Source organism: Lissotriton vulgaris, chromosome 6 (assembly GCF_964263255.1).
Source record: "Lissotriton vulgaris chromosome 6, aLisVul1.2, whole genome shotgun sequence".
Taxonomy (NCBI): domain Eukaryota; kingdom Metazoa; phylum Chordata; class Amphibia; order Caudata; family Salamandridae; genus Lissotriton; species Lissotriton vulgaris.
Window position 1 is genome coordinate 1,664,560,949 of NC_141694.1, and position 19,337 is coordinate 1,664,580,285.

Below are 19,337 nucleotides of genomic sequence, written 5' to 3' on the forward strand. Positions count from 1 at the left end.
CAAAATTTATTTTGATCATTTTAAAATATTTGTCGCCATTACACTTCAGAATTATTAAACAAAATGTGCTGCATTTGTGCTTTCTTAACTGCTGATTAATAAGTATTTGTACAGTTCATTTTCAAGCATTAAATCTGTGTTAGAAAACAAATTAACATCCTACAGTATTTCTTTTTGCACTCCCTTTACTTCAGCAAAATTTCACACTATTCCCTTAACAAAATTCTCTCATTTTGCAGTCAGAGAATGAAAAGTAAACATCGCTAGGTTAAAAGAATAAGCAGCAATTTGTCACAAAACATAGACAGACGTTTGATCTCTGACTTTGAACGCACAGCAATTTAAACATATTTTTATTGCTCATTTACCTTCCGACCTCCAGCACTTGCATTCAAATATGAATGCAGTTTAGTTAGATAAACATAGTTTTCCATAAATGCTGGGGCAGCTAGTTGATCCATTTGGGGTTAGGGGGTGTGGGGGGCAAATATTAATATAGGTTGGCCCAGCTCTCAAATGCCCACCCCCTCTGTGTCTACTTCCCTGAGTGTTCCTGCAGTAATCCTGAGTGTCAGAACATCGGGCCACTTGAGATTCTGGTAGAGGATACTTGTCCGGACGATATATAAAACACCCCCCCCCCGTGTTGATTCAAAAGTGTAATGTGGTCAATATTACAAATGTAACACAAAAGTTTCACCTTAAGTGTAATTTGTAAAAATTCACTGAAGTACTTTGACATTATTCTAGTACTACAACTTTTCCACTTGCTGTGTGCCCTCATTACAAATCTAAGAAAAGGACCTCCATGCAAGGTTGGGACGATTTATCCAAATATATCCATTTGTATTTTATATCATTTTGGGGATGGACTATAATTGTGTAATCTTACAGTGCTGCGAAAACTATGGAGCAAGCTCATGCATCAGAACTTGGATTTGTCTTTATGTAGCCCAAAACTATTTTTAAAGGAGTTAGCATGTAATGTTTGACCTAGCTCTAATGGATTTTGTGAATTGAGAAATGGGGCTGACTCTTTTACTTTTGAAAGTTCTTCCTGAGGATTGTATGTTTTTATTTAAGTTGGGAGTAATTTACTTAATGATGAAAGAATTTAATTTAGGTCAATTTAGAGCCAATGTTTGGATACATTCAAATCAGGAACCGAAACAGGGGTGCTTCTGCTAATCTAATGATATTCAGGTGTGTTTGGTCCTTTACAGTAGGTAATGATTAAAAAAAACTCCACAATTTATTTGGCAGACTATTAATCGTTTTGTAGAGGGTACTGTTGGCCAACACACCAGAGTGTTTCTGATGCCTACGCTTCAGTAAAAATATAAATCGGTGTTACAATAAGAGAACATTATTATTAGTTTGTATAAGAACTTAAAATGTCCACCCATTAAAAATGGAGATTTGCCTGCGAATTGGCAACCTATGCTCCATCACCAATGATCAGCAACTACTTGATTGGTCTATGTGATAAGAATTCCCCTAATTTTTAATATGTTTTGTGATCAAGCCCAAATTCCAACCACATCAATCAGATCCATATGCAATTTGCCCTATTTATTTATCATAGACCCACTAAAAAGACCCATTCACGAATTTAGAAGATTTTGTAAATATGTTTATACTATTGTTGACCATCAGAAGTCCCTAATAAAAATCTGTCCAGCCATCCTGGCATGCAGCCATCCATCCATCATTTTACAAACTAAAATCATAAAATGATTCCCTCTGTTGTTATTTTGAATTTAATATTATAATTTGTTCATCTTCACATTCATATTCACAAGAGGTAAGGACCTGATCTATAAGGAAACTTTCAAATGCTTCTGCTCCAGAATCAAACTGGGACTTTGTTTACAATTTTGTACATGATCTTAAATTATGCCCTATTTTACTGTTTCTTCCTCACTAGGTTTCAGCAATATAGGTCCCAATAGATTAGTGGTATCAATATAATAAATTTTTATTAAGCTGCACCAATCGTTTTTTCCACGTGTTTGCCTTTTGGCTGCATTGTAACATGTTTGTTGATATCTGCATCCCTATAAACTCTAGGTTCTTTCTATGAGCATGTTCAGGGTACCAAAATATTACTTCAAACAGGCTTGCGTAATCCACATTAATCCTCTAGTTTCAGTTGCACTTCTACTCTTGAAAGTTTCTTCACACAACCATCAACGGGAAACCACTTCTTTATGAAAGAGCTACCATCTAGGTTAGGGTAACCACCTCACTCCAGGTCATTATGGACACTGTCTCCAGTTATGAAGTTTTCACAGTCAAATCATTAATTTCAGGTGCATTTTCAAAGGAAGGAAGACAAGTCTACAACACCCAGGATGCATTAGGCTACGCAAAAAAAAGTTCAGGACTGGAAATAATGCCCCCAATGACCTGGAGCAAGCTGGTCATTCCGGTATATTTACTAGCACTTTTTTATTTATCGCCGTCTATCACAGGAATGTATCACCCTGGTAACGCGTTATTAACAACGCGATACTCCAGGGCGATAATATTCCAGTGAAATGGGCCAACATCGCTGGAAATCCGGCTATGTTGCACCCAAAACGGAAATAGCCTTGGTGATACGACCCTGTGGTCGTAACACCATAACCCACCTCCCATGTTAGCTATGCCTTAGTCAGGAATTTAACAGACGTTAAATTCCTGCGTTAAGGCATAGTTAACAGGATTCAAAATATCGCTACCCCTCGTTGGTGATATCACGAAGCTGGGATAGCGATATTTTTCCATGGTGTTTTGTTAGGCATGCCTCCTTTGTATCTCATTAGAGATGCAAAGCGAGACATGAACAAAACGGGAGCTGAGTCAAGGAAACACGCGCTGTCCTTGCAAATAATGCAATATAATTATCGCCGCTTTTCGCCCGAAAAACGTCGCTAAAGCGGCGATAATTATATCTTCAGCCCTTGATGATATACCCTACGTTCTTCTCTTCAGCAACCACTGACCCATAAAACTATTCCATAATTAGTGACTATGGCAAGTATGATATTATCTTCTTCAAAATGTCATGCTCAGCCATTGTGCACCTTCATTTAGTCCTTCTCATGACACCATATTTGCCAGCAAACGCTTTCTTTATGAACTTTTTGGAAAGTTTCTTCTTTGTTTCATGGGTTTTCCTTTTCGTTCCTATTGCAAGCAGTGGTTATCTTATCAATACAAAATAATCATAGGCGCTGTAGATATTAACCTTATAGAGAGAATTGCAGTTGTAAGGTGCACTTAAATGAACCGTTAAAAATAGTCTTCTATATTCAGCCAATTAAAATGCACTTTTTCGTGACCTTTTCTTTAGGGCAGGACGTTTTTTCCCCTGCCCTTTGTGGACACTGATACGGGTGTAATTTGTCCAGCCACGTTACAAGTGCTCAACATTTTGATTAAAAATTAATCGGTGCAATCCAGTGAATCCATAAAAGAAATGAAAATTGGATTACTGCAGTTCTTCGGGGACATATGGTAATCACGAAGCATGCATTATTAAGCAAATAATATTTTACACTGCATTAAACAAGCCAAGTTTCGTATTTTAATGAAAATGTCAGAAAAGCAAATTATATTTAAGCTTGACTGACCGAACTTCCCGTGCAACCTGGTGGATGGTGGCCAGGGGAATCGTGGAGAACCAGGAAAGCTATTAGCAGTAAACACGCCGGAGAGCATGCTTCAAATTCAGCCCGATGGTTTAATTAGGCGAGCTTTATTGCATCCGCATTACGACTCCTGCTTGGTATATGTCAACATAATAACCAGACAAGGTGTTTACACATTAACTTATTTGGGGTACTCCACTCTAGGTGGCTGTCCGCCAAACTCGCTTTCCAGATACAGTTTAATTTAGCTTCTGGTGGCTTTTTTGGAAGATGCAGGTACAATGAAGTGGCTGGTTGCACTTTCAGGAAGTGAACTCCAATCAAACCTCCAACTCACTGGAAAAACTTAAGAGCCCCAGTCTGGAAAAGAGAACATTGAGGCATGTTTCAGCAAAGTTCTGTTCTGCAGAGCAAGTGGCAGTACCATAACACGTGAAGCAAGACATGTCACAGGGTAGCTAGCATGGCTAGATGGCTAGGTGTCTAACATGCTTTGCAAGGCTAAGGGACAGAGTTGTGTAAGATGCACCACATCTCTTGATTCAGGTGTGGTTTATAAGAGGATATTAATAAGGGGATCTTGAATATAATGCACATAGAGAAATTGCAGTGATGGGCCCAAAGAACATGTGATTCAAAGGAAAACGGTAAGAACATTGAAAACTTGGAACCAAGTATAGGTGGGATTTGCTGGTTGCGGTATTTTGAATTGAGGGCACTAGATTTGAATACAAATGTCTTTTCTATATGAATTTACGTAAACCAGCCGGAGTGAGGCATCTTTTTCCACACGCAAGTGGTATTAGAAAACGTTGGGCAGCATTATTCGTAGTATTAATACTGGATGACTGAATATCTATTTACAACAAGGGGTGGTGAGGGACAGAGTCTCTGAATTAAACAGAATACTCTCACCCAGTCAAGAGATCAGGGCTAGATCCAACACCGTTTTTTAGCTCACTGCACCATCCCAGTTTCAGAACCTGGCTGTATGCAAATTAGTCTGTTCCTGTCCCAGTGCATGATGGGAACAGGGCAAACCAAACTACAAAAGCCAATTCTTACACTGGGAAGGAAACAAGCTACCGGGGACCGGTTTCTGGCATTTCAGCCTCTTCGGCCCGGCTTGCTTGAATCCTGATGGTGCAATGAGCAAGGGACTCACATCTGAGTATACCCTTCCACGCTTAGGGTGGACAAAAATATTTACAACAAGGGGTGGTGAGGGACAGAGTCTCTGAATTAAACAGAATACTCTCACCCAGTCAAGTGAATATCTAGGCTACACCATTCTAATAATGGGAGGCTTCATTGCTCCTGCGAATAAATGTATATCTCTGCACCAGTTGAACAATAAAAAATGGGTAAATGGGTTTAGTTAGGTTTTAACTGGATGCGCTGTAGGGATTTGACAGTCAGTGGTCAATGGTAGGAAATTCGGGACGTCTCCCAATCAAGTTTCTGCATCAAACACAGTATTTAAACCACCCTTATCGAAGCCGCCATTGACATCCGAACCCTCTTCGACCAAAGGGGAAACCACAGCTCTGGTTCTCCTTTACCTTTTGACAGCCTTCGACACTGTATCCCACCACACGCTGATCAAAAGACCCCACTACAACGCCATTCACAGGGACACGCTCAGATGGATCACCTCCTTCCTCACTGGAAGAACCCAAGCATCCACCACCAAACCCAATCAGACCACCTGCCCTGTCCACCAGAGCTCATCCCTCAGCCTAACGCTCTTCAATTGCATATATGATCCTGCTGGCCAACATCATCAGATCCCATGGTCTCAACATAATTTAATACACAGGAAACACCCAACTCATTCTCTCACTCACCGACGACCCCACCATCACTAGAATAATCCTCCAACGATACATAACAAGTGTTGGCGACTCGGGGAAGAAAAACTGCCTGCAGCTGAACACAGACAAGATGGAAGTACTATTCTTTGGCAAAAGCAGCAACATGTGGAACGATTCCTGGTGGCCATCACCCACTCCCTCCGATCATGCCAGAAACCTCGGAATCATTATTGACAATAAACTCACCATGAAATCACAGATCAACGCCGCCTCCTCTGCCTGCATCCTCACGCTACGCATGGTATGTAAGATCTTCAAGTGGCTACCCCTATATTCAAGATGCATCATGATACAAGCCCTTGTCACCAGCTTATTGGACTACAGCAACACCCTCTACGTAGGTATTGCTACAAACCTCCTACAGAGACTTGAGACCATACAGACTATACAGAATGCCGCAGCCAGACTCATCCTCTGCCTTCCCCGACAAACCCACATTACACCCCACCAGAAGAGTATTTTTGTTTAAAGAAACCTGCAGGTGTTTTTTCTTTTAATAAAATTAATGAGCACTGCATTCTGACATGCTCACAGAGAGTATTTTAAGGTGGGTATGTTCTGCAGATGTGATATGCCAGGCCCATGAATACTTTGTTTTTAGGTCAAGCCTGAGCTAGTGCGCAAGCGATGCTCTGCAAAGATCTGTGGTAGTTCAGTACGGGAGGAAACTTCGCCCACTCCCCTGCCCTTATTTTCCATTGGCTCGTGTGTTTGTCCTTTGTAAATGCTGTCTTCTGATTCATTAGGAGGTTTGTTAGTCCCGCCTTTGTACAGCCATGTCATCATTTGTATCCTCTCATGGCTACTGGCCCCTTTACTTGGATGTTAGACGGTTTCGTTACTTTTTGTTTATTGAGCCTGGACAATAGCGTAGGCTTTGCAGAGCAAGGTGCCTCGGCTCTCTGCTTTCTTCCATTCCTGTGACGTGAACCGCTCGGGTGAGTGGAGCAAGAGGACATTCAGTTGATGTGAGTGTCAGCCCCGAGGAGGCAGAGGCCATCTTCCAGCAGCTGGACACCGACCGCAACGGGGCCATCACCTTCCAGGACTTTACCATGGGCTTCCAATGGGCTCAACCTGGCTGCAGAGAGAAGGCTCGGGGCCGACTCGAGGGCTCCCAGCTAGCCAGAGGATGAGCACGGAGGAGACCCCATTAACCCGGCTTGTTTAACTGGGTATTTGTATTTCTTTACCTTTGTTCTTTAACATACAGGAAGTTGCAAATCTGTAGACAGCTTGGAGAGACCTAAATTTACAATGTGCATGCAATGTTCATCTGTGCCCAGGCACTGTGCGTCGCTCGCTGGGATTGCAGGTGTTTACAAACAAGTATTTTGAAGGTTTGCTTGTCTTGTAAAAAAGTGCATACTGATTCAGTGTTGTCATGTATTTATCTAGGTTCCTGATCGATACTGTGACCTTATGCCCCTATTCGGCTATAAAGCCCTTTATTCCCTATATTGGCATAACCGTTCAAGTGCGATTTTCTGAAAAGTCATCTCTGGCCTCACACGAGCAGAGCCACAGAGCCACATTCCAGCATGACTCTCTGCTACTTCCTTTGCGACCAATTAGTGCAATGACAGAGCAGCAGTCACTATCTGATATTCCTAGATAACACTCCGAGTTCTTCAACAAGATAAAAACTTAGCAAACCTGGAAATCCCCGCTTGCTATGTTTTGATTAGTAATGGAACTCTAATGAGCAACTGATAACTATCACTTCCTAGTGACATCTTTAATTGACGTCTTATGTCCAGCAAACTTGCGTCAAACCCGGCACCTGTCAGGTATAAATATTACCAACGTTGCCTTAAGCAATGAGCGTTGCCTGTTGCTGATGCCAGCTGCCTGCATGACCAGTGTTGGTAAAAACTAGCACTCTGTCGCTGCAGCCTGCTATCCTGTGGTGGTGAAGCTGCTGATTACCATTATCGCCGCTACAGCGCGAACTGTGGTTCAGTACGCTTGAGGAGCCGTGCAGTCGTCCCCCTGCGAAGACATCCAGCAGATTCCAGCTGCCCGCGGACGCTGTCCCCCCTCCTTCCTCGACGCGCTGAGAGAAGCCGCTGCATTTCTCGTGCAGAGAAATCCAGTCCCGGCGCTTCCGGTTTACCCTCGCGGGTGACTGGGATATCGAGAGAGACCCCTGAAGGAGATACCAATCCTCCATCATTCTATTCAGAGGTATGGTGTTGACTAAACCCTTAGAAGAGAATTCTTGAAACAAACCTTGGCAAAACCAACTTAACTTAAGCTACTTACTTACTCCCCTTCTCACGTGTTAGGCTTAGGTCAGGCACACTGGGGTAGGCTTAGTTAGAAGCACCAGTTGAGTATGTTAGCCTAATGTATATATGACTGTATATATGTTTTATTACTTTTAAACCATTGTATGGCTAAGAAACCATATCAATGCTTTTACAGTTCTATTTCGCAATTCTTATCTTACTGTACGTACTTTTTATAATAACAGTTATTGCAATTGTGGCAATACATTTCTCTTGTACGAGAAGAAAGACTGTTCAATAAATGTTAACCCTTTATTGATAAACGCCCGTCTCTCTATTCTCTACATATTGTGAAAGTAAACTGCACTAGACTGACTGAGTGAAATCTATGTCTATTGTTTCACACGACCCTAGAGATCGACTCTTGATCTGAGGAGCAAAGTTGTCATGTTGCACGGTTGTTGGAAAACTGAATCCCTTCTTGTCTGTGCCAAGGAAGCTGATCACTTCCTATGCAGAGAAGAAAGTTTCCAGTGACCTCTGAGCTAGTTGGTAACACAACCCAATTAAGTTTAGCATAGTCAGTGGAGGCCTGGAATATAGCCAGTTCCACGTCGATACTACTGTTTATGTTATTCCAATGCGCAGGGCCTAGTGGGAAACTAGGAACTACACTACATGGCGCCCAAACGTTTGGTAAGGCGATAAACTAACGTAAGACTTGTAGAGTAACTCAGTCGTGCATATTTCACACCCCTTTCTCCCGTAAAAACTCCAATAGACGTCTGGAGTGGGTGAAAGGTTAAAATCCGCCCGACCTTAGTAGGAAGAGATTCCTATGTAAAGCTCTGGTTTATTCAACGTTGAAGGATACAGTGTTCCAAAATATTGTGCATCTAATCTTTGTCTCCTTGGAGACCTACTCTGCAAACCTCGCATTTTTACAATGCCAGAAAACGGCACCTCTGGGGCCGCAGTAGATGCGACTCAGCAAGGTCCCGAACAAGCTGACCCGGATGCTATTATCATCCCGGTCCAGTTAAGAAGATCTATAACTTTAAAACTTATAGAGAATGGACTGACACCTCAAGGTGGTACAGTAATTTTCGTGATAGAGGCTCACGAGTATCGGCAGACAGAGGTATTCTATTCATGGATAAACTTTCCAGCGGTAAACGCTATAACACAAGAGTTTCACTATTACAAAATAGAGGAACCTCCGGGAGAGTACGCTCCTTTCGAGGAGATTGAAATCCCACTTAAATTTCAAGAGCACCTGCTCTGGTTTAATGGCGCCCTAAAACACAATGATCACATTACCAGGCTCGGTCCACTAGGTAGACCAGGAGCTACGTGGCCGGTTCTAGCCAGCTACACACCACATCCTGACATTGCAAAAATGTCTAAGGAAGAGCTGTTAGCACAGCTAAACACATTAATAAAAATACATAGGCAATTAGTCCAATATGTAATACGGACTGCAACAGTCCAGCCAGCTGTTAATTCACACCAGCTGACCCCTCATCAGGGGAACACAAATAAAATTACACCACAGAACATACAGTCATGTCTTGGTAAAACACCCGTAAAACGGGAACAAATTCCTTTCTGGTTAGCCCAGAAAATCACTCAAATAGAGGCAGTATTTCCTGATACTACTCCTATTGAGAAACACAGAATCTTGACCATCTGCCTTCCTATGGGAATCGCACCACACGTGGAGGACTGCGACACTTGGGGTACAGTCTTTGCTTCCATTTACACAAAAACACACGGTGTTCCGTCTATGGCGGTAATACCAGACGTGCTAAAACAGATTCAAAATGAATTCGGTCCGGAGCCCGCTTTAAATCTAGGTATGAAATTACTGAAAGACTTCAAGCAGGTCACGGCTATATTATTAGCCAATGTAAAGGGAGAAGCAGCATCTGTGGTGATTCGCCAGAAGTTGAGGGAAACAGATATAAAAGATCCTGTTGAGCTTGCAAAAATCATAGAAAAATGCTATGAAGAATTAGGTAGAGACAGCTTGGGTGGAAAACCAGTTAAGCCCCAACTGCTCGAAAATCCTGAAAAATTATTTATTAAAAATAATTTAAACACTCCTAAAAAGAGCTGGGATGGAAATAAACAATCCACTCCCAAGGAAAAAGTTTTCCAGTCCAGAGGAAGGTCTCCTCGACGGAGGGAAAGAACTCCGACTCGAGAACGCCAGTCTCCCCAACGGGAGCCCTCTGAGAAAAGATATAACCTTAGAAATAGGGATAATATAAAAAGACCTGATAGATATCAAAGTATTGATACACGTCCCTCTCGATCTCTTCCACAGAATTCGGAAAGAAGAGGACGGTCAGACCCAGGAGAGCGCTCCAAGTCCAAAGACAAGGAACCTGCTCAAAATAAGAAATCTCAATTTCAGAAAAAGAAGGTAGCCAGTATTAGAGTAATCAACCATGCCGAGAATACTGAGGACACAGTTGAAAAACGGGGAGTGGGCATTGACAATGTTGGACAGTGCAGCAGAGATCAGTATAGCGCGCAAGAACTTGATGAGTCATCTGGAGACAGTGGACACGAATGAATACATTCAGGTTGAAACTGCCGACGCCAGACTTAGCGAGCCCCATAAAATATACGAAATAACATTGCGTATGGAGGGTGATAAGACTAGGAAAATTAAGGGTCTATTTTGGGATAAGCTCTCAAAAGGCTATGATATTCTGTTAGCTGAAAAAGATTGGCCCCCGGAGTTTGTCAGGGAGTGCCCTCGTGGCGAAGAAGTGATTATGCCTGCCTTCTCGAATCACATACCGATTCATAAAAAATACACATATGCAAGGAAATGGGCAGTAGCCCAGGCACCTGCATTGTATAAAAATCATGTAGGATGGGATGAGGACTCTCCTCCTCACAAAATCCAACTAAAAAGTGAACCAACTGCCCAACGGCAGTATCCCATAAAGCAAGAAGCTAAAAAACAGGTCAGGGAGATCTTAGATCAACTTGAGTACCAGGGGGTGATTGAAACATGCACCTCTCAAATGAACAATCCTTTGTTTCCTGTCTCCAAGCCAGACAATTCATATCGTCTAGTTTTGGACTACAGACACCTTAATACATGTTGCAAAACTTTTGCAGTACAAAACTCGCATAGTGCAGCCCTAATGAATAACATAGTTAGGAAAAAATACAAAACAACATTAGACATTTCTAATGGTTTCTTTTGTCAAAACATTGCACCAGAAAGCAGATACTTGACCGCTTTCTCCGCATTTGGGTCGCAGAAAAAATTCTGTCGACTCCCACAGGGGTTCAAGAACAGCCCAGGACTATTCTCAGCTAGGGTAACAGAGTTACTACAAATCTATGATGATGAAGCATTATCTTACGTAGATGATATTTATCTCACAGACGACGACTTGGATACTCACTTGAAAAGAGTGAACACCATCATACTTGGGTTCGCAGCAGAGGGTTACAAATTCAACTTTAAAAAGTCCCGAATTGCCCATCTGACAGTACTGTTTTTAGGGTACGAATTATCAAGTGAAGGGAAAAGCCTAGCGGACAACTTCTTAGAGAAATGCGCTGTACTCCAAGCCCCAAAAACGCTGAAGAATTTACAGTCAATACAAGGTTTTCTGAATTTCGGAAGAACTTACATCCTAAATTACGCAGAGAGGGTTAAACCTCTCTACGAACTAATTAAACCTGATTTAAAACAAATTAATTTGAACTCAAAAACACACAGAAATTTTGAGATCACTGCAAACAGACATGTTAGCAAAAACAAAATTAGATACACGTGACAACACACGCGATCTTGTAATCCGAGTCATCCCAGGAAGATGCGGATTCACGTACCTAACCTCTAATGAGGGAGAAAAGGTACCAATTTCAATTAAATCTCACTTGTACACACAAGCTGAAAAAGCATTCAGTCACACAGAAAGAACTGTGAACGCAGTGCAAATCGCATTAGCAAATGAACGAGAACTAGCACACGGCAAACGGATTAATATCCTTACAGCGGAATCCGCCTTGGAAGCGCTATTCAGCCCAGTAAACCTGCCTACAGTGTCACTGGATCCAAAATGGATACAGTGCATAGATTCTCTAGGAGCGGAAGATGTGAAATACTATTTCGCCCCGCAATACACAGAACTGAATGATTTAGAATATGAAGAAGAATATCCTCTGCCAATCGAAATCCTGCCTCTCCCACAATACGCCTGTATAATCTACACAGATAGCTTTGTACAGCATTTCAACGTAGAGAGAAAATCCTACGATGCAGCATGTGCGATCATTAAATGTCGTTGGCTGTGCGGTAAAATCAAACCGAAAATAACAAAAACTGAATCTGTAAGAAACTGTTCGGTTCAAAGAACTGAGATCAGATCTTTAAAGATGGCGCTCGAAAATGCAGAACGCGAATTCCCCACACTTATAGTGTGCGATTCTCATTTTTGCGTCAATTCTTACAACAATAAACTGCAGAGTTGGATCGAAAACGACTACAAAGATGACACAGGTGCCACAATAAAGCATAAAAAGCTCTGGAACGAGGTAGCTCTTTTACACAAAGAACTACAAAAGACTCACGTGATTCACGCACAGAGTCTTCAACGTGATGGCGTTCACGTTGCAGGGAATTCATTGGCTAATACAGCCAAAGCGGAAGCAACTAAACCGGCTTCCGTAGCCACAAAAAAGCGTACAGATAAGTATATAGACGGGGAAACCATGCTGGCAGTAAGAACGACCGTAAAAGGCGACTGTGCAGCACTACCCGTAAACTATCCACTCAATTATGCATACATAATCGATGCAAACTCCGTTCCGTTTGCTCGAATCCCTGGAGTGGGGGATAGAGTAATTCCAAACACGAACAGGAGAATATTTTTAATAGCAGACGCACACATGGGTTTGGGTCTTAGGCACAGAAAGATCAAGGAATCACTGACTGAATTACAATCAGCATTCTGGTGGCCGGGAATGAGTGTAGAACACCAAATATATGCAAACAACTGTGAAAACTGCAATAGGGATCGCAGTGGCGAACCTTGCTACCGGCTACCAATCAGAAAGAGCGTAACGCTGCCTATACCCCATCCTGCGTCCTATTAATAGTTAAGACGAAATACACTTAAATAATGAGGCCTCCAGCGCTCGGCTGACGCTAGAACTGTTATAAAAGATTAGCGAGTCCATATCGGCATATACGCAATTACCACGTTCCATTCTGACCAGGGTCCTGCTTTCAGCTCTCGAGCTTATAGGGAGGCCATGGCCAGCATGGGAATTGGGTTGTGGTATTCTTGTCAGTCATACCCCGGGAGGGAATAGTGTGATAGAAAGAAAAAACCGGGACATAAAGCAATCTATAACAGCGAAGGTATTAGGTTCAGGCGCTGGGTGGGTCAAACATTTAATAAGTGTCCAGACTAGTCTTAACAACATGCCAAGAAATTCTCTAAAAGGTTTCAGCCCATACGAACTATTGTTCGGAATAAGAATGAACGTTCAGGACCTCGATAGTCAGATGTCAGTGGTACAAAAAGAAACAAAACAGTTTGAAGTAAAAGACCGTTTGGCTGTTTTACAGGAACTGAAGGAAACAAGAAAATCATTAAGCAACATAAAGTTAAAGCAACAGCCAAATACCACTGACGAGGCACCACCCGCAACAGCCCCAGCAAGGCCTGTCTGGATTCCAAAGATTGGGGATCTAGTCAGAGAAAAGATCGCGGTGAAGAAGGAATTTGGGCCTTCTTACAGAAAAGCAGTACCTGTCTTGGCAGTCACCGGAACAAGATCAGTTGTGCTACCGCCCCTTGCTGGTAAAAAGGAGAACAGAATCGTGTCCATCGATCTGGTAAAACCACAAGCATGTGGCCTATAATCAACAGTAGGCCCAGTGGACTCCCAAGAAATAACAGAATACCCAAACTTGCAACAATCCAAGAGGTTCAAACTGAAAGACTAATCACATTCGATCAGCCTGCAATGCACAATGAAGGACTATGCAATACAGCCATGGAACTCGTGCCTCTTGAAACACAAATTGAAACAGTTCGTCAAGAAACACCAGTCTACACTAATGTGGCATCAGAAAGTGCTACCGAGAGACAGATTGAAAGAACAATCCCATCAATTGACAGAACTGCCTCTGGTTATTTCATCAACTTCGACAACTTCTCTGAAGATGAAAATGAGCCCGAAGTAATGCCAGAAACAAAAAAGTCTTTTAAAGAAAAAGCAACAGAACTCTTTCATCAACTGAAGAAAATCTACCTTGTTTCCCCTTGGCTAGAGTTCTGGTTCGGTCTAGGTGTATTTTTCCTCCTGCTTTGGCTCATCAGGGTACTGTGTTTGGGAAAATTCATTGAAGGAAAATATATTACAATGGACACAGCAAGTCAGAACATCAACCTAGTCCTGAAACCACACAGATCATCCCACGTGAAGAAAAGAGAACTGTCAGCAGTAAATGTCACAGCAATTCCAATACCTGGTGGGGTAGTATGGGAGAAAACAGACTATGAGATCTATGGTCCGGTCGAAATCCTGAAGTATCCTCATCAACTAAAGGTTTCCTTAAGTGACTTTGTTACACCTAGTACATTCTCTGATGATTGGGACTTTAACAGTATTAATGACATGATGTCTGATTTAGTAATGTCAGCTAGATTCACAGATCATGATTATTTACAAGGTTCATCTAGTTATGAGCAGTTATTCTGTTACACCCACTACGGGGATCACTACTTGCATAAATCTGCACAGCCTAGAAATGTTTTTATGTATAACCAATGGGAACATTGTTCTACACCACCTAAAAGCAGTTCTAAAGCATTTTTTGAGAAATTCAAATATTTTTCAGGGTTTAACACCAGTGATGCAGAAACGTTTTATTACAAACTGTTAGATAAAACAGGAATGAAAACAATGCTGACAAATTCTAAATTGATATATTCTGAAGCATTTTATGATAAAATGATGACATTTGGTTTTGATTATTGGAAACATAATATTGAAACGAAAACGATTTGGGGTACAAAAGATTGGCAGGTGCAAGGCATTGAAGCACTATTTAGAACCTGCATGATACCAGAACAAATGTTATTTTTAAATGACACTGTACACCAAACATCTTGTCTTGGCCTAGCTAAGAACAAAGACCTTAAAACACCGTCTATACCAAAGCCAATAGCTGAGAATGCAACTGCAGATAATGAGTTAGACGTGTCACACATTTTACATTTCAACAGAACACATCCTGATTGGAAAAAGTGGTTAATCTGGCCTACAGACACAAATAGCTGTCAAGATAGGTTCCTGAATAAAACACAGGGTTTAAAAATGACCAGATTAGACTCAAGATATTCCCAGAGACAACATCCAGGAATAATAACAACATACAGTGTAGGGAAACTCTGCCTAGAATGGCTAACTACATCCACACTGGCTGAAATTAAGCAACACTTGTCTTTACTAAAAGATGGTGCTGATTTGCGCGATTTCATTCTTGGACCACGCAAACAGCGTCAAAAGCGTTTCATAGCGACCAGCATCTATGCTTCATACAACGAGGCTTGGAAAGTAAAGCAAATTGAAACTGCTGAAAAAATACGAGAAATTGATCGTATTAATTTGGAGAAAACACTTTCTGTAGTAGACAATGGGTTAATGACTCTGTCTTCCAGAATATATTCTTTGGACAATATTGTATCCTCTGCCTTTGATGTGATAGACAGAGATTTGCTAATGTTACAACATGGCCAGTCTCAATTACGCTCTATTATAGAATTAGGCTGGACGCTGCAAAATCTTCGTTCAGGCTATGTGCCTTGGCGTCTGATAAACACAACGTCATTGTTTTCCATTTTTAACCTTACTGATAAACAGATCAGTTTGGCACAGAAAGGAGCAGACTATACAATTTTGAGCATCGAGAAACTCGAGAGATTACCATTGACAATGTCAGAGAGTCCTGTCATTGAATGGATAATACACGGGATTATCACAATTCCGATAACAACTTTCCAATTTCATAAATGCCTTGAATACATACCTGCTGGCCAATATGAACAATTGGGTAAAGGATACTTAAAATCCGAATGGAAATTACCATACACTCATTCTTGCTATAGTGACAGCGACAAAAATGTATTTCTTAGTGGTGAGAACTGTAAACATTCACTAAGCGGTATACTTTTGTGTCAGGGTATTAATTTACACGGAGCATGTGATGGAAATTCAAACAACCTCTCATGCCACCAGCTAGTCACACCTGCAACTCAGATAGAGCCCTTCTTTATGCAACTCGCAAACGGGAGTTACATTCTAAGAACGGATCACAGGTGCTGTGGCCTCGCGCCCGGACTAAGTTATCTAGTAGAAGTTACGTCCATGGTCAAATGCTGTATGCAAGCATTGTTCCCGAGCGGGCCTCCAGACATAGTGACTCCCATCTGGCCTCGTCTGAATCTCTATTCTATACGAATTGATACATTAAGCAAAATGAAATCTGTGCTTTTACAGACAACAGTGCCTATAACGTCATCTAAAGAGACGTATGATCTTCTAGTCGCAAGGACGGCTACTGAGGTCCATGACCTTTTATCAACAAATTGCCCCGTGCATTTCGTACAAATGCTCGACCAACTCCTTAACATGTCTAGTGCTACAAGCATCCCAGGCATATTTAAGACAGTCTTTACGGGACTGCTAACACCCTTCCAGGCAATTTTGGGAATCTTTCCTAATTTTGCGCACTCCATCTTTGGTGGTATTCCACTATTTTTGGGACTCATCGCAGGGATTCTATTTTTGACCCTCCTGCTTCGTTATGGCAAGCCTCGGCTCAGACATAGCTCCCATGGGAATGGAAGAGACAATCCTAGCAATGCGCTACAGGGACAGGATAACTAACGTCCTTGGATTGGCCAGGCTGAGAGATCTAAACATGACCTGGTTCCTTTCATTCAGACCGATATGGCAAAATTGCATTTTACCTGTGCTACGGTGTATGCTTTGCGGCGAGGAATGCGTGTTGGACATCTGTCTTTCACTTCCATCAGCAGTACCAATGGACGTCGATACTTTGCTAAGTCCAATAACGGCTCACGCATTGTGTTGTCCCCAGCGGCTACCAATCCTGATGACGGCATTCGTGGAGACTCCTGTACTACAGCCAAGTGGTAACAGTGGAGCGAGTGACAAAAGCAACATCATCCAGGTACAACGTTCTGTGAGCAGGACTGGTACTGTCTTCGATGACAGCAATCATTCTCACACCTGCCAAGTTACAGCGCTATCTAATTTGGTTGAACTATCACCTGATTTTGTAGACCAATTCTTTGCGAGCCTGTCTGATACGATGTTCTCACCCATAGAGAAACAATAACTTTTGAAAAGCTTTCCGACACACAGCGTTCCCATGAACTCTGGATTCGGCCTTCAGTTTTGATCAACAAAAAACTGCCAGGAGCTTTGGTAAACTGATTTTTCTTTGAATTGGACAATTTTTCAAATATTGACCCTTTTTTCTTTTTGGCACGAACAATTCTTTGCTTAACGTAAAAACTATTCTTAGAGAACAGAAGCTTCACACTTCTATTTCTAAACACTTCTAGAGACATAACAACATTACACCAGCCTCTAGCACACATGTTATTACAATGCATTTTTATGTGATGATTTATCTCGCATTTCTTCTGTCAGAGATACTTCATGTGTAAATTCATGTGTAAATCTTTTTGCATAATCGTTCAGTGATTTTATATGCATTAATTTTTGAATGATTACTATGCTTTAAAAAAAAACGTACAGTACCTAAATTCCATGTATTACAAGTACGCCTATTTCGAATGCATTTATGTATTTTGGGGTGGGCTATGTTACACAATGTTACACATGCATCTAATTGCTTAGTTTTAGTAATTTTGATGGACATGAATTCGTGGAGTGGGTGTCATGTATTTATCTAGGTTCCTGATCGATACTGTGACCTTATGCCCCTATTCGGCTATAAAGCCCTTTATTCCCTATATTGGCATAACCGTTCAAGTGCGATTTTCTGAAAAGTCATCTCTGGCCTCACACGAGCAGAGCCACAGAGCCACATTCCAGCATGACTCTCTGCTACTTCCTTTGCGACCAATTAGTGCAATGACAGAGCAGCAGTCACTATCTGATATTCCTAGATAACACTCCGAGTTCTTCAACAAGATAAAAACTTAGCAAACCTGGAAATCCCCGCTTGCTATGTTTTGATTAGTAATGGAACTCTAATGAGCAACTGATAACTATCACTTCCTAGTGACATCTTTAATTGACGTCTTATGTCCAGCAAACTTGCGTCAAACCCGGCACCTGTCAGGTATAAATATTACCAACGTTGCCTTAAGCAATGAGCGTTGCCTGTTGCTGATGCCAGCTGCCTGCATGACCAGTGTTGGTAAAAACTAGCACTCTGTCGCTGCAGCCTGCTATCCTGTGGTGGTGAAGCTGCTGATTACCATTATCGCCGCTACAGCGCGAACTGTGGTTCAGTACGCTTGAGGAGCCGTGCAGTCGTCCCCCTGCGAAGACATCCAGCAGATTCCAGCTGCCCGCGGACGCTGTCCCCCCTCCTTCCTCGACGCGCTGAGAGAAGCCGCTGCATTTCTCGTGCAGAGAAATCCAGTCCCGGCGCTTCCGGTTTACCCTCGCGGGTGACTGGGATATCGAGAGAGACCCCTGAAGGAGATACCAATCCTCCATCATTCTATTCAGAGGTATGGTGTTGACTAAACCCTTAGAAGAGAATTCTTGAAACAAACCTTGGCAAAACCAACTTAACTTAAGCTACTTACTTACTCCCCTTCTCACGTGTTAGGCTTAGGTCAGGCACACTGGGGTAGGCTTAGTTAGAAGCACCAGTTGAGTATGTTAGCCTAATGTATATATGACTGTATATATGTTTTATTACTTTTAAACCATTGTATGGCTAAGAAACCATATCAATGCTTTTACAGTTCTATTTCGCAATTCTTATCTTACTGTACGTACTTTTTATAATAACAGTTATTGCAATTGTGGCAATACATTTCTCTTGTACGAGAAGAAAGACTGTTCAATAAATGTTAACCCTTTATTGATAAACGCCCGTCTCTCTATTCTCTACATATTGTGAAAGTAAACTGCACTAGACTGACTGAGTGAAATCTATGTCTATTGTTTCACACGACCCTAGAGATCGACTCTTGATCTGAGGAGCAAAGTTGTCATGTTGCACGGTTGTTGGAAAACTGAATCCCTTCTTGTCTGTGCCAAGGAAGCTGATCACTTCCTATGCAGAGAAGAAAGTTTCCAGTGACCTCTGAGCTAGTTGGTAACACAACCCAATTAAGTTTAGCATAGTCAGTGGAGGCCTGGAATATAGCCAGTTCCACGTCGATACTACTGTTTATGTTATTCCAATGCGCAGGGCCTAGTGGGAAACTAGGAACTACACTACAGTGTTGTAGAAGTAGCGCATGGTCCCTTAATCTGCCTCATATTTTAGGCAGCAGGCATCGTATTTATGACATCTACAAACAAGCAGCACA

At 41.9% G+C, this 19,337-nt stretch overlaps 1 protein-coding gene across 4 annotated transcripts in view; it reads left to right on the top strand.

The window, feature by feature from the left end:
* KCNH1 (potassium voltage-gated channel subfamily H member 1) overlaps positions 1-19,337 on the top strand; it is a 1,530,898-nt gene that overhangs the window by 739,753 nt on the left and 771,808 nt on the right. The window contains exons 9-10 of one of the 4 annotated variants that reach the window (XM_086927833.1): positions 500-533; positions 8,564-8,580. The exons of the other annotated variants lie outside the window; for them this stretch is intronic. Of the exons in view, the coding sequence (XP_086783959.1) occupies positions 500-533; positions 8,564-8,580 (51 nt within the window). The remainder of the gene's footprint in view (positions 1-499; positions 534-8,563; positions 8,581-19,337) is intronic. 4 annotated transcript variants of the gene reach the window in all.